The sequence below is a fragment of the Erpetoichthys calabaricus genome, chromosome 2 (genome assembly GCF_900747795.2).
Source record: "Erpetoichthys calabaricus chromosome 2, fErpCal1.3, whole genome shotgun sequence".
NCBI lineage: Eukaryota > Metazoa > Chordata > Cladistia > Polypteriformes > Polypteridae > Erpetoichthys > Erpetoichthys calabaricus.
This window is the reverse complement of record NC_041395.2, coordinates 308,671,207-308,686,430: the sequence shown is the minus strand read 5'-3', so window position 1 is coordinate 308,686,430 and position 15,224 is coordinate 308,671,207. Positions and strand designations below refer to the sequence as shown.

General features: G+C 32.9%; 1 protein-coding gene across 2 annotated transcripts in view; it reads right to left on the bottom strand.

The window, feature by feature from the left end:
• slka (STE20-like kinase a) overlaps nucleotides 1-15,224 on the bottom strand; it is a 107,412-nt gene that overhangs the window by 35,694 nt on the left and 56,494 nt on the right. For both annotated transcript variants that reach the window (XM_028795871.2, XM_028795872.2), the window contains exons 4-9: nucleotides 13,551-13,700; nucleotides 8,973-9,045; nucleotides 7,654-7,848; nucleotides 6,552-6,633; nucleotides 2,124-2,255; nucleotides 475-1,650 (exon numbers count right to left, since the gene is read on the bottom strand). In XM_028795871.2, the coding sequence (XP_028651704.2) occupies nucleotides 475-1,650; nucleotides 2,124-2,255; nucleotides 6,552-6,633; nucleotides 7,654-7,848; nucleotides 8,973-9,045; nucleotides 13,551-13,700 (1,808 nt within the window). The remainder of the gene's footprint in view (nucleotides 1-474; nucleotides 1,651-2,123; nucleotides 2,256-6,551; nucleotides 6,634-7,653; nucleotides 7,849-8,972; nucleotides 9,046-13,550; nucleotides 13,701-15,224) is intronic.

The window sequence follows — 15,224 nt, the reverse complement described above, 5'->3', positions numbered from 1 at the left end:
AAATTGTTAAAATGCTGATTGTGAAAGTGATTTGCAAAACACATGCAAAATACAAATGTATTGCAGCATCTGCATCTGGAGTAACTCAAAGCCAAATTAATACAAGCGTAAAAAAAAAAGTTATTTTACAACTGCATGTCAGTGTTTGCCTTATATTCATATTATCAATATCCATATATTTCTATATTCAAATAGTGATGTGCTTTCTGACAGTCCTAGTCACTAGTGACTGTTATTATATATACCCCTAAATCCAGAGTAAAAATTGCATCTTGTAACAAAACTAAGGTAGATTCTTTTAAAACTTATCTGCATAAAAGTGTTAGTCACTTCGCAAATAAGTTAATACTTGCTATTGTCCTCTTTTTTAAATGAATATTATAAGTTATACCAATATAATGCAAACATGCAGTAGTCATTTTTTGCTTTAACTTAAAAATGTTTATCTAAACAAATACATAAATGTTTTCCTACCTGAAATGACACTGAACCGGGGTCTTTATTTTTGGTTAGGAAACTAGAAATAGATAAATTCAGATCAATGCTATTATTATCTGTAGGGCAGCTGCTCCCTGAATCTGAGTCTTTCTCTTTATCCTTTGTTTTGTCAGACTCAGTCTCGTCGTTTTGATTTGCTACTTTGTTCATTTCCTTCCCAACAGGTACAATAACTTCCTCAGCTCTTCCTTTGCTTTGGTCTCCTCCATTTTCATTTAACTCATGAACGGTGGAATTTATAGGCAGTTCTACATGTTCAGTTTCATTTAGTGAAACTGCACTTTCATCTTCTTTTGAGGACTCTTCAGTTACCTTTAGAACAGGTACATTGGTCTCAGATGTGTCTATTGTTTTATTATTAACTGCATTGTCTTCATTGTGTGAAGATTCAGTTTCTTGCTTATCTGTAAAGATTTGTTCCTGCAAATGTATGCTTTGACTTAAATCTTTGTCACAATTTTCAACCTCATGTTCAACATCACTTTCTTTTTTGAATTCTGGCTTTTGTTCTTCATGAGTAGGGTTTCTGGTATCCTCTTCAGGAGACTCATTATCCTGTTTAGAAACTAGAAGTGATTTTTCATTCATAGTCACTTCATCTTTAGTTTCCACTTTACCCGGTTCAGAAACTTCAAGTGAATCATCTTCCATAGTCAACTCATGTTTATTTTCCTTTATTTCCCCTTCAGAAACTTCATTTATGTTAATTTCTGGTAACATTTTCTGTTCCAGGATTTCATCACTCTTTTCCTTTGTCTCACTGCTCATTTCATCATCAACTGCAATGATGGTAACATTTGTCTCATTTGTTTTTTCCTCAATGCAAACAACTGGAAGGTCAGAAATTGTCTGTACTTTTCCTTCTTCAGGTGAATGCTCTTCAGTTTCCATTAGAATATCTTCACCACTGCCAATATCTTCATTACTAGTGTCTAAAATGTTGTTCTCAATTAGTTTTTCATTCTCCATCTTGTCAGCTTCACTTGTTCCAATACCCTCATCAGATAGTTTGTCACTGGCTTTGTCCTCCACATTTTCTGGCTCAAGTCTCTCAGAAACAGACTCCATAATAGAAGTAGACTGGGACAATTTATCATCCTCTGAGCTTGCAATACTGGCATCTGAAGAAGCACGCTGGTGTCCAGGAACAAGCTTAAGATCAAAGTAACCCAAGCAAAAACAAGCAAATAAAAATAATAAAATTACTTTTCAGAACTAAATAATTTGCTACTCATATACAATTCAATTAAAACTATGTAACAAAAAACAGTATCTCTGCCAGAGTGAAACTATTTATCCACATCCAAAAAAAACAAAGTATAGTAACGTGTGTATATGTGTGAGAAAAAGAACTAAGAAAACCACACACTTAATATTACTTAATTTAAGAGAGAAAGGTTTGAAGGTTAATGTGTCAGGAAAACAAAGCAAAACATTTCTTTTCTGGTCACAATCAACTGCCTGCAATACAGTTTCAAGATGCACATAACCAAGGAAATCAAACTAAAATACATTCACAAGACTCACCCCTATAAAGAAAAGTCTCACTATATACACAAACACAAGCCAATATCTGCACAATATTCAAAATCTACTTATGCATAAATATTTTTCTATTAACCTACCAGCTGTGCCTCTGGTTCCTCCTCTTCTTCATCATCTTTTGCCTCTTCAATTTCTTCTGTTACCTCTGCCTTAGCTTCAGCAATAAGCTCCCTAAGAGGCTTGTTGTCAGTCACACTTGTCACAAATGGATGCTTTAGTAAAACAAAGAATATCTTGTTTAATTTATATTCTAATAATTAAAATTGACATGGTTCACCTTCATTTTATTAACTGACTTGTGAATTTAACCCCAAGTGACAAATGTACTAAGTAGTTCCCAGTGCACTGATCAAATTAGCTCACAATATCATGTGGGCCATCTTTAAAATATGTTGAGCATTTTAACTCTAGTATTTATACTGTACATGTGGATCATTGAATTATTAAATATTCATCTCATTGGTGTCTATATATAACACAAAGTAAATAGAATATGTTGAGGCCACATTTAGTTCTTAATTTTACAGTCATAATAATCAAGATACAATACAGTAATAATGGATTTTACAATGCAATACTCCTAATTAGCATTGTCATTTCCCAAACAAACTGACATACTTTAAGAGAAAGTGGAGAGCCAGAAATTTGAACTACTTGGTATCTTTCTGCAAGTCTTACACAAGGAATTTATACTTGTCCCAGAACTATGATCCACCAAAGTTTATCCATGTATGAAATATAAATCTGGCCAGAACTGTAAGAAAGCTGCACTGCAAGTCCAAGAACAGGTTTAAATAGCACTTCATAAAATGTTTTTTTCTCTGATGTTTAGCTAAGATTACATTTTTATTGATATTTAACTACCAAATAGATTTGCAGGTTTAACATCAGCACTATAACCTATGAAATGTTTCTAAGTTTGATAATTTATAGTGCACAGTAATGGTTTTGACTAGTTTAGCACTACCTGTTACAGATGCTTGCTCAATATTCTTTCAGTGAAGCTCACAAGACTTTTATCAGTTCAGCTGAAGAATATATTTGTGAAATAATGAAAATAGTTGGATGAATTAAATAAGCTTGTGAAGCTAGTGAAAAAATCTAAGAAATTGTAAAATGTGACTTTTTCCTGTTATTATTCTCCAGTTGTCTATAGAACAGAGATTGGACTTCATGTCTGGACATCAACATTCCATAATGTAAATAACAGTGCTTGGCGGTTACTTTCTAAAGTGAATCCACTCCCCTCGGATTGAAAGGTCACCGCAGATGAAGATCAAGTATAGTGTACAGATAGTCTCCTTTTAAAATGGGTGAATATCACAACGTTTTGGTGTTTTCTTTTCCCTTCTTAAAACAACACACATCAACACTCAATAACATTTTTGGATTGAAAAACAGACATATTTAAAATGTTTCAAGACATTTTCTTTCTACCTATGGACCCAAATCCCCATTAGCTCTATTGTAAGCTGCAAGACAAACTAGGAATTTTAAAAATGCATAAAAAAGCTTCACTTTAAAACACAATTTTATGTGACAAATTAACATATAGCACAATTGTGAAGAAGTAACTTTGACTTTAAAAATAAACTTATAATTTAAGCATTTAAGGAAACTGCATTTAAAACTGAGGCCAGAAAGCACTTTCGTATGCAAAGAGATATGGAAATCTGGAACAAATTAACAAGAAATGTAGTTGATAAAGAAATACTAATAACCTTTAAAAAGTGTCTGGACAAGATATTGGGAGAGCTTAGCTATTAGCTAAACAAACCAGTTTGATAGACTGAATAATCACTTCTTGGTTGTCAAACTTCTTATGCCCTTAAGCAGAGAAGTCTGCATGGCTAACTAAGCTAGGTCTTTGTAATTCTCAAAGGTATCAATAAAACTGATCCAGTATCATTCTTTCAATAGTGAATCACATACCCAAGAACTGGTTAAGTAAGAAGTGAGTTTTACATGGAAGCAAGAAAGCAACAGACTCTGAGGAATATGTAATAAATTAAAAAGCAATGTCTTTGAAGAAAAACATTGACAACTTTTAAAACATACACAGATTAGATTTTTGTTAACTTGTCTAACTTAGCTAGTCAAATGTGCTCAACTGGACTGAATGGTATCCTTTTATTTATTTAACATCTTATTTTTCTTTTTTCTTATGCCACTACTTCATCTTACAATGCAAATTCATCATGTCTTGTCCACTTGACAAATTTTAAAATAAATCAGTTAAAAACAAAGATCTTAGCAAGTAACAACTGAAAAAAGTAATCTGTGAATAAAACAAACATCTCTCCTAAAGTTCACACAAAATAAAACAGAATTTAAGTATAATAATGCATTAAACGGGGTTTCAGTTACATTTACATTTCAGTTACATATCTGGGTTTGAAATTAAGCTGTAAGAACGGAGACACTATAATGGAAGTGTATTACTGATCCACAAAAAATACAAAAGTGCCAACAAACAACTTTATTTTTAAAAAAAAAACAAAAAACACAAATTTTGATTTAGAAGTTTAAATATTGTGTAGATAAAGGGCATAAGGCTTTAAAATTCAGAATTTTGGTAAAACATGCACATAAATTATAAAACTTACATTTAATACTGTTAAGTAAAGTAAACTTTTATAAGATACAACAGAGTATTAAATGAATGTTGTTAAGTAGTGGAGTTGATTTAAATCTACATTTCATACACGCCAGGGATCATAAATTTTTAAATTTCACAGTGGACCAGTAAGGAATTAAGAAAGAAAGAGCAAAAGAAAAAGCTGCCATTCAAGACATACCAGACTCAACACAAACACAGAAACAGTAAAGTGGAGAAACCTTTCAGGTGTAAGTAATAATGAATTATTAAATGAGTTGGAGATTACAGAGATAAACACAATTAAAATATATATTTTCAGTAATGTCTGTCAACATTTGTTTTTAACTTTATATTGACTTGTTGCTGGCATTTAAATTACATGATAATGTAGATTTGTGTCAAGATAGCGACATGACTCAGACTGTGTTGCAGGATGTTTCATGCAGGGTTTTCAGAAACTGCAGTTGTACAAGTTTAAGTCATACGTGACATATTTTACACACAAACACATTTACAGAATAAAACTTTTTTTTATTCCTCATACAAAATTCCTCAGTAACTTTGTTTTACCATTGCTCCCATAAAACCATTATGTACTGTGACTTATTACAACAGTATTTTATTAAACTGCCAGCTTAGCTTACTTTATTAACAGACATGACTATTGTGTCCACACTACGTGTCCACTACTACCAACACACTGTGTTGGTTTCATTAAAACAAAGTATACATTTCTTTTGAATATGCAGCTGCAAGCAGTTAGTCAGTTCTGCTGTGTCATCATAGCTATAATTCTGAAGTGGTTGTTGCCAGATAAAATTAAGGTAGTCATGCAATATGCCTTAGCAATTTCAGATTTGATTTCTCAGTTGAATAACCATCCACAACAAAATGCTTTTCCTATGTGCTAATTTGAAGTTACAGGAAATAGAAAAGTGTAACAATCTGCTATAATATACAACAGAAAGGCTGGTGCACATCAAAGAAACAAAGGAGTTCAGCTATTGTAAATTGTAACTACCACTAACAGTGGTCACTGAGTGAAAAGGAAAAAGTCATCATTTGTGGTATTTTAAGCAGATTCATTTAAGCAGATTAGCACTAATCATCTCAATAATTATGCAATTGATCAACACATAAAAATGTAACTGAAAATACAAAAATATAATGGAAATGGTCAAAAAACAAATCACATCAAATAAAAAAATGTGCAAAGACTGCACAAAGGACAATCAGTTTTGATGCCAATATAATAGTGCCTTGTGTATCTGTGCAGGCTGCATTTACCTTTAGTCTATCACTGTGAAATGCAAAAGTGCTTGACTTGGACCTTGACGACTGAAAATTACGAATTAAGAGTAACAAAAACAGCATTTTATTGTTTTCACAAAAGTAACATTAAAATCAGTTTAAAACTATTTCAGAGAAAATGAACTAGAGAAAGTAATATATGTTTCTGAAGAATTCAATGTCACCGATTATTCTTTGGTCATTTTGAATGATCATATGAAATGCTGCAACTAGCATAACAGAATAATATTTAGTTAATCGGGGAGATAACATCAAATTCTGCATGGGTCTGACATTAGGTTTAAAAAAAATGCAACTAACACCAATGAAATTATTATTAAAATTATTAACATTATCGACAAGAACAGAAATACAAACCAATACCCATTTTGAGAATAAAAAAATCACAATGCAATTAAACAAATTTCAGTCAAAAATACAATTAACACTACATTACAAATAATAACTACAAAATACATATCAAGAAATTAGCATTAACATCATGGTTGAACAACCATTTTTCTTTCTCAGTATAATTATTAAATAATATCTAGTTATACCATTTTACCCACACCTAATGAAACAAGTCTCTACATATATGCACACCTATTTTAAGTACCTGTAAAAGTTGGGGAATGGTCCATCTATTATCCAAACTCTTGTCTAGAGCTTTTCTAAGGAAGTCATTAAAATCTGTAGACCTGTGGAAAAAATAGTATATTCGGTATATAAATAAAATTTAGGGTTAATTTAAAATAACAAACATAAGTAAACTATTTCAAGTGGAACAATAAAAGAAGTAATCACATGTACTGCATCAAACATATTCTGTAAGCAGAAATTAAATTTAAGATAATGCTAACCTGTGGATATTTTTACAATAACTTAACATTAATGTTTGCCTTTAATAAATGAATCATGAATAAATTGCCAGAAAATTTTGCAATAAACAGTATCTTTTGAAAATGTGCATGCCTGCCTACTTTCTGAACTTACAAAATAAATAAACAAAGAAAGGAGGATTCATCAATCCATTGTTTAGTTATCTAAGTGCACTTAATTCAAGTTTTGATTTAACAGCAGGCCAGAGACTGTACTCTGGTAACATTCAGCAAACACATTTAAAAAAATCTGGCTTTTAAAATGAAGTTGAAAAAGATGTTGGATATTTAAGAATTAATTTTTGTAAATGTCAGTAATATCTGAGCATACACAATGTTAAAAGCAATATGTTAAAGTCAGTAATATGGGATAAAGAAACTGTACTCTGGGAAGCACAGGGATAAAATATATATTTCAGTAAAGCAAAAAATGCATCATAAAATGTTGAAACAAAAATGTGTAACATGAATATTAATAATTAATGGAAGAAAAAAATTGAAAACTGTTAATTAGCTGATGGCAGGTTAATTAACAGGTAGCACACCCAGCCAAGGGCAAGAAAGCCGTTGTGCAGAAAAGCTTATCACAAGCTAAGAGAGCTAGATTTGCAGCTTGCAGTTTGATTCCACTGTCCGGAGTTTCCCTCTCACCTCTGCTCTCTTGGAGATGCTGACTAATTAAAAACAGAGCGGTAGAGTCGCCCTGTGTGATTCGTTACTAGCTACAGTAGAGAACAACAGGTATCTATTCAAATTTACAATTAGAATGTCAAAATATTATTATTTGCTTAAACAGTTGTCATTAATGAGAAAACTACAGACTTTAGTGATGAATCGTACCATTTTGAAGGTTGCGCTAATGTAGGAGGCTCTGCTTTAGCAATTTTCAACAACACTCTCATGGGGTTTAGCTCATGATGTGGTGGTTCTATTTGTGCCATTTCAATTAATGTGATTCCTAAGGACCAAACATCGGCCTTATAATCATAAGGCCTGTCTTTAGACGTTTCACACATGACTACTTCTGGTGCCATCCTGTAGAGAAACAAACAAAAAGAAAATTAGATTTTTGACTATCAGCATTTTTTAACAAAATGTGCATTAAAGCCATTAATGACAAAACTCTTTATCTGAACATTCACATTAAAATCAATTGCACTGTTTCAAAATGATTATAAATGATATACAGTAATCCCTCCTCCATCGCGGGGATTGCGTTCCAGACCCCCCCGCGAAAGGTGAAAATCCGCGAAGTAGAAACCATATGTTTATATGGTTATTTTTATATTGTCATGCTTGGGTCACAGATTTGCACAGAAACACAGGAGGTTGTACAGAGACAGGAACATTATTCAAACACTGCAAACAAACATTTGTCTCTTTTTCAAAAGTTTAAACTGTGCTCCATAACAAGACAGAGATGACAGTTCCGTCTCACAATTAAAAGAATGCAAACATATCTTCCTCTTCAAAGGAGTGCGCGTCAGGAGCAGAGACTGTCAGAAAGAGAGAGGAAAGCAAACAAATCAATAGGGCTGTTTAGCTTTTAAGTATGCGAAGCACCGCGGCACAAAGCAGTTACAATGAAGGCAGCAGCTCACACCCCCTCGTCAGGAGCAGAGAGAGAGAGAGAGAGAGAGAGAGAGAGATAGAGAAAAACAAACAATCAAAAATCAATACGTGCCCTTCGAGCTTTTAAGTATGCGAAGCACCATGCAGCATGTCGCTTCACGAAGCAGCTGCACAGAAGGTAGCAACGTGAAGATAATCTTTCAGCATTTTTAGACGAGCGTCCGTATCGTCCAGGTGTGCGAACAGCCTCCCTACTCAATCCCCCTACGTCAGGATCAGAGAAAGTCAGCGCAAGAGAGAGAGAAAAGTAAGCCGGGTAGCTTCTCAGCCATCTGCCAATAGCGTCCCTTGTATGAAATCAACTGGGTAAACCAACTGAGGAAGCATGTACCCGAAATTAAAAGACCCATTGTCCGCAGAAATCCGTGAACCAGCAAAAAATCCGCGATATATATTCAAATATGCTTACATATAAAATCCGCGATAGAGTGAAGCCGCGAAAGGCGAAGCGCGATATAGCGAGGGATTACTGTAATTTGAAACAGTTTTTAATTAGATTTTTTTATCAATAAAAAAAAGTTATTTACCAGTATGGAGTTCCTATAAACGAATGTCTTCGTTGGAGGGTTCGAGTATTCTTGGCAGAGACACCAAAGTCCGCTACAAGAAAATAAAAACAGGTTTAAGTACGTGATTCTGGAAATCTTCAAGTTTATTAAAAACAACTGAAAAAGTAGTTAATTAAGTTATTATGCTTTTAATGGATAAGTTTGGTATTTCTGAAGTCAAAGTTTTTTTTTTATTTTATGGATACCGTCATTTACCTCAGACACTTATTTTACTGTAAAGTTCTATTTAATAAATTTTATTAAAATACCACAACATTCTAAGTGGCTTTCAATTGTGGCAGCCAGGACACTAGTTCAGACATGAAACGAACATATTACAACCTAATTCACATGTACTTTGAAGTTGATAACATAACAGAATTTCAGCATTCAATACCAATACTGCAACATTCTAAGTGGCTTTCAATTGTGGCAGCCAGGACACTAGTTCAGACATGAAACAAACATATTACAACCTAATTCACATGTACTTTGAAGTTGATAACATAACAGAATTTCAGCATTCAATACCAATACCACTGAAATTCTGTCACACTCAATACCTATTCGACAGCACAGCAACAACAGAAATCCAATTTTTTATTAGAAATACTCCACTATTAAAGTGAACAATATTTTTCCTTTTGCTGTAATATAATAGATTAACATTAACACATTTACATTTATTCATTTGCCTGACGTCTTTATCCAAAGTGACATACAACATTTGAGACACAGTTACAGTTCTTTTGTTTTTCCATTTGCAGTACAGATAGATAAAATACGATTTTAACCCACAACTGCAGGGTTTGAAATCCAAAGCCTTAACCACTGTATCACCCAGAAACACTAATAGCAGCAGCTTTAAAATACTAGTATACTCATCAAATACTTACCCAACTATCAAATCAAATTTTATCTTGTCACAAACAAATTATACACATAGTATAATATGCAGTGAAATGCTTAGCTGCTCAACTCCAATAACTGTTCCTTTAAGAAATATTCAAAAATCATTAACAGAAATATAAATGTGATAGATAATAACTAAATGAATCGCTTAACAACAAATAATATAAAGGAGTTAACAATAGGGGATCATGTAATTCTAGACACTTTCATCATTCAACAAGTGGATTGACTGTGGGAAAAGCTCCTACCCTGTGTCTCTGAACTGTACACAACTTTATACACTCAACTCCAGCGTAAAAAAACTTCACATTGTTCCAGTATGGTCCTGAAGTGTCACGCACTGAACTCTGGCCCCAATCCAGGTAGTTCGGCATGTGGTGGGTGCTCCCAACCACTCTACATTCAAAAATCATTAATAAAATTATATATATGTAATAAATAATAATATAATAACTACATTGATAACTTAATCAGGGAGAGTTAACAATAGGGCATCATATTTCTAGACACTTTCTTTGTTTAACTTGCAGATGGACTGTGGACACAAGCTCTTCCTCAGTCTCAGGACTGTAGGCAGCAGTAGCCTTTACATATGCAGAAACTATAGCTTACGAATAGCATTTGCATGCAAGTCCCTCTCTTGTTTTCTAGGTAGGCCAGTATTACATAATTGACATTTTCTCTTCAGTAGCTGAAAAATACTGCATAAAACCAATACTAAAAATAAAAATTCAAATATTATATCTGCACTGTTGAATTCATGAATTCCAAGGTCATTCAGGATATTTTAATTTAAACAAATTCTTTAAAGCAGTGTTTGTAACAAAATGTTTTAAAAATCTTCCTTGTCAGTGAATCACTCTGTTAGGTATGTAACATTTATTACTGTAAGATTTATGTTTGCATCATTAGCTGGTTAAAAACTTTAATAGTAATATTTAATGGATGAGTCAATTAGATTCAATTTTAAATGACAGAAAATCCTGGAGCTATAATTTTACTAATCTATCCATTTTTTTAATAAATTTGAACAAACTTTAATTACCTGCATGAAGCTTTACATTACTCCACTGGTTTCAGAACTCCTGTAAAACACCGTTTGTTTTGCTGTTTTCAAAGTATCTTGCCATATGTGAGAATTAAGACTTTGTTATTGCTTAGCCTATATAAAAGTAGATTATTAGCTTCATCTGCAATGTGACTGGTAGACTCCATTACACTTAATGGATAATACTAAAGAACACTGATCTGGCTTCAAAAACCAAATAAATAACACATTTGGCAAAGAAGTATGCCATTTTACCCTTTCTGCTAGCTGGCATAATCACAGTGCTTTGTGCAAAAAATACATTTTATTTTGGTATTAACAAATGAAGCAGCTCATTTCATCACCAGTATAGGCAAGCCATGCCACTTCATCTCAAACTTGCCTCACAGCTGATTTTAGTAATGCCAGTGTGCACAGTCTCGTATGTATCAATAACAGTGCATGCTTTGTTTTGCCTGCAACTGTGAACTATATAAACCAGTTAGAAATCTGATGGATCCTTAAACGCACATCTATGAACGTGTTTGACACAATCAGAAAATGAATGCAAAACTTCTATTCCTTTTTGGGGTTTGTGAAAGACATTGATTGATCACACTATCATTTTGTTTCCTCTTACAACTTTGTGACAATACAAGTTGAGCAATTAAAACTCAAATCTGATCAAGTTATTTCTGAACTAACTTCGCTTTTTTTTTAAAATAAGTATTAAAATTTCCTAACCTTAAAAAAAAAAAAAAAGCAATTCCAGACATGACTTCTTCTGCTGTTTATCTTTTCAGCATGTGGATGAGGTGCTGTATTTCTTCTTCAAAGGGAAATTTTCAACTGGGAATCTTCTATTTCCTGCTTGTCTCAGTTTAGGCAGTTCTATCTTTTTAAATGATTTTTTTATCTCCATTCTGTTTTCATCTGACACTTCATTTTCAGTTTAGTTTTATGAAATTTGACCATTTACATTTTAGGTTTTTTGGTGACTTACCTGGTTAATTAAAAAAAAATTGAATAAACTGTGCCCAGAATAGAGAGAAACAGGGTTGTAGAAACAAGCCAATATCCCCATAAAAAACTGTGTAAGGCTTTTTTTTCATGCTCCAGCTATATATAGAGTTATCTTCTAGATGTATAAAATGTGTTGTACCCCATGTAAAAGTCATGTCTAATTGTTCAAGGTGCAGGCTGGTTTCTTTGACTAAATCTGGCATTTTAAACCTGGGATCAAAACATTCACTGTACCTTGAGACAATTTACAGTCTCCAAGACATTCAGTAAACAGCTATACAAGCACATAATCTTACTCTTTATGTTTGACTGAGGTAACAGGACAGCCGCAAAGTTAAAGTTTGTTAAACAATGTAACCTGTCATTTGGTTGTTTTGCTTTTTTTCATTATTTCATGGTCCTCAATCTCTTCATAAATTTCTTTATGAAAACAGTTTATTTGTATTTTCATTTTTTTCACCTTTGAGTTCCACATGCCACACTGCAATGTCAACAGCAACACACTTGCTCATGTTACTGTCCTTGCTTGACATTCTGCCTGGAATTATCTTTCCATTTACTACCAATTCTTGGCTGTGCAAGGGTAACTTAATATAAATCATAGCTCTGTATTCGCATCAATGTCTAAAAGTAGACACATTATTGGAATGCAAAAATTACTACCAATCAGAATTGGTTTTCTCTTTATAACAATTAATGCTTCAAACCATTTATTCATGATCAAATACACCTTATCCAAAAGAGCCTAACTTGACAACATCAGACAAGACCGAATTAAACCAAGACACAAAAAATGTAGTTAAAAAAACACAATAAATTGAAGAAAAAACCAATACTATCTCCTCCATTTAGCCACCTGATATATTCAATATCCTAATACTGCAAGCTCTACAGCATACTTAAAGTTTGCACACCAGTATATAGTATTTGTTTTCATTTTTCACAGAAAGAAGCTTTTCCTGCCTTTAACTAGTTATTGTTTGCATATCATTGAGAATATAAAAAAAATCTTTCTTTTATTTTAAAGAAAATGCTAATTATTACAAACTTTCTCAGCATGATGGGTGATCTAAGTTGTCCTAAACCTCCATAGTGCCATATCTCCTATGTAAACTTTCGGCAGGCAGTTTAACTGTTAAACTGAAAACTCAAAAGTTTTGCACATTCAAATAAGCACACCAAAATAGGAATATTGCTCACTGGCAATTACATTGTTGTTATTTAAAAAAATAAGAGTTGTGTTTAAGTTAATTTCATTTTACAAAGGTGCCAAACAATGATTAACAGAAAAAAAATGCCACAGTAAACGGTACTCATTTGAAATTACTAAAATTATTCAATGAAAGCAGCTATTCGTGTCTCTAATGAAGAATATACTAATACTTCTCTCTTACTTATATTTAATTTTTTATAATACTTTATAATAAATTCTCTATATAACATTATACAACAAACTTTGCATTTATTAAAGGCATTCAGGATTTGTCTGATTAGATTGACTGATTAAGCATTTACAAATATGAAAATTTTTTTAAAATAACATTTGAATGAAAAACTTGAAAGACAATTAAAGGAATACCTTATTGCTTTCTTACCAAGTTTAATATCACCGTCTAATGTAAGAAGAATGTTTCCTGCTTTCAGGTCTCTGTGGATGACTTTATTTTCATGCAAGTAAGTGAGTGCGTCAAGCGTCTGTTTACAAACCACACGTATTTGTGGTTCTGTCAAAGGTCTCTCTAGTTCTATAATCATGAAAAAAGGAAGAATAAATGAACATTAGCCAATCTGAGATAATCCTAATATAATATGGAAAAACTGAAAATACAAAAAAAAGAAAAAAAAAAAAAAAGAAATAAGTTTTCCATTCCAGCTGTTTCCAGAAATTTTCTTTACATGATAAAATGAAACAATGAGGCTTTTCTAGAATAAATCATCAACTTGATTTACTAAGTTCAACCAATGTAAAGGTTCTCTAACACCAAACATGCAAACTCTATACAGACACTGACCATTTAGCAATCAAACCTGAACACATGGCACTGAGCAATAACAACAATAATATTAGTGATGCTTCGATCGATCGGCCACCAATCTACAACAGCCAATTTCTACTAGAAAAAGCTTGATTAGTTTTTTCCTCAATATCTGCTTTTCTAAGCTTGATGGTAATTTAGTTGTGGTGCTCATTTATGCAAAGTACTATGGCAGTTAAGCTAGCGCTGGTGTCTTTTGTTGGTTTTTTTTTTTTTGGAAGTGAACTTCCTTAAAACAGCACAGCAAGACAGACTTTACCAGAGGGAGAGAGAAGACCGGAATATTAGCCTTTACACTACTACAAAGTAGAGTAATAAACAGCACAATTGGGCAAACAACAAGAAAAGTTACTTTAATGAACTCGGATCTTTTTATTTTGTCCTTTATTTAAAACAGGACTTCTTGTCCAAGTTTTGATGGTGAGGGAGCCTGTGTCTAGTACAGAAGCTTACATTGTCAATAAGAAAAAGACAAAGAAGAACTTAAAAGCTGCTTAGTAAACAATAAGCAGTTTATCTTAAAAGCAAAGTTTTTCTACTTGACTTGTAAACTTGTTGTAGTAAGCTAGCTTTGTATCTTCTTGATGGCTATCTTATGAACATTTGATAGATTTGCAGCTTTTTTCAAGACTTTGTACTGTGTTTATTACTTGTGTGTGCCACAGTATACAGTATACATTTCGGTTAGAAACAAGTACTGCATAATGAAAATGGTATAATTACATCTCAAGAATTAGGAATGTCAAGCAAGTACTGTACACTGTAAAAATCACACCTGTGTAAATACAGTAAAATAATATTTTAAACTGCAAAAAAGTGAAGTGCAATTAATGATCAAAAATTATTTAAAACTACAAGTACAAGAGACAGAACACATTCAGGGAAATCTTGCCTATATGTGTACTGAGTGAAGGAAACAGGAAATGGAACTAGCATGAGTACAAGTATAAGGGATGTGTGTCCTGGGAGGAAGCTTGCATACTTCTTTGAGGGCATTAGAAAAATAATAACAGAAGAAAGTGTGTAAAACCAGGAAGGATTTACCAAAGGTTACAACATTTCCTGGCCACTAGAGAAAAATAATGGAAACTGTCACCAACTTGAAAGAGCTGAGATGTTAGTTGGGTAGCTGCACTGGAGATCTGACCCTTCAAGGGCAACTACAGGCTTCGGAATAGATGAACATCAGGACCTACTCAGAGGAGTTCTAGGATGGTGTTCCTGGAGAAAAAG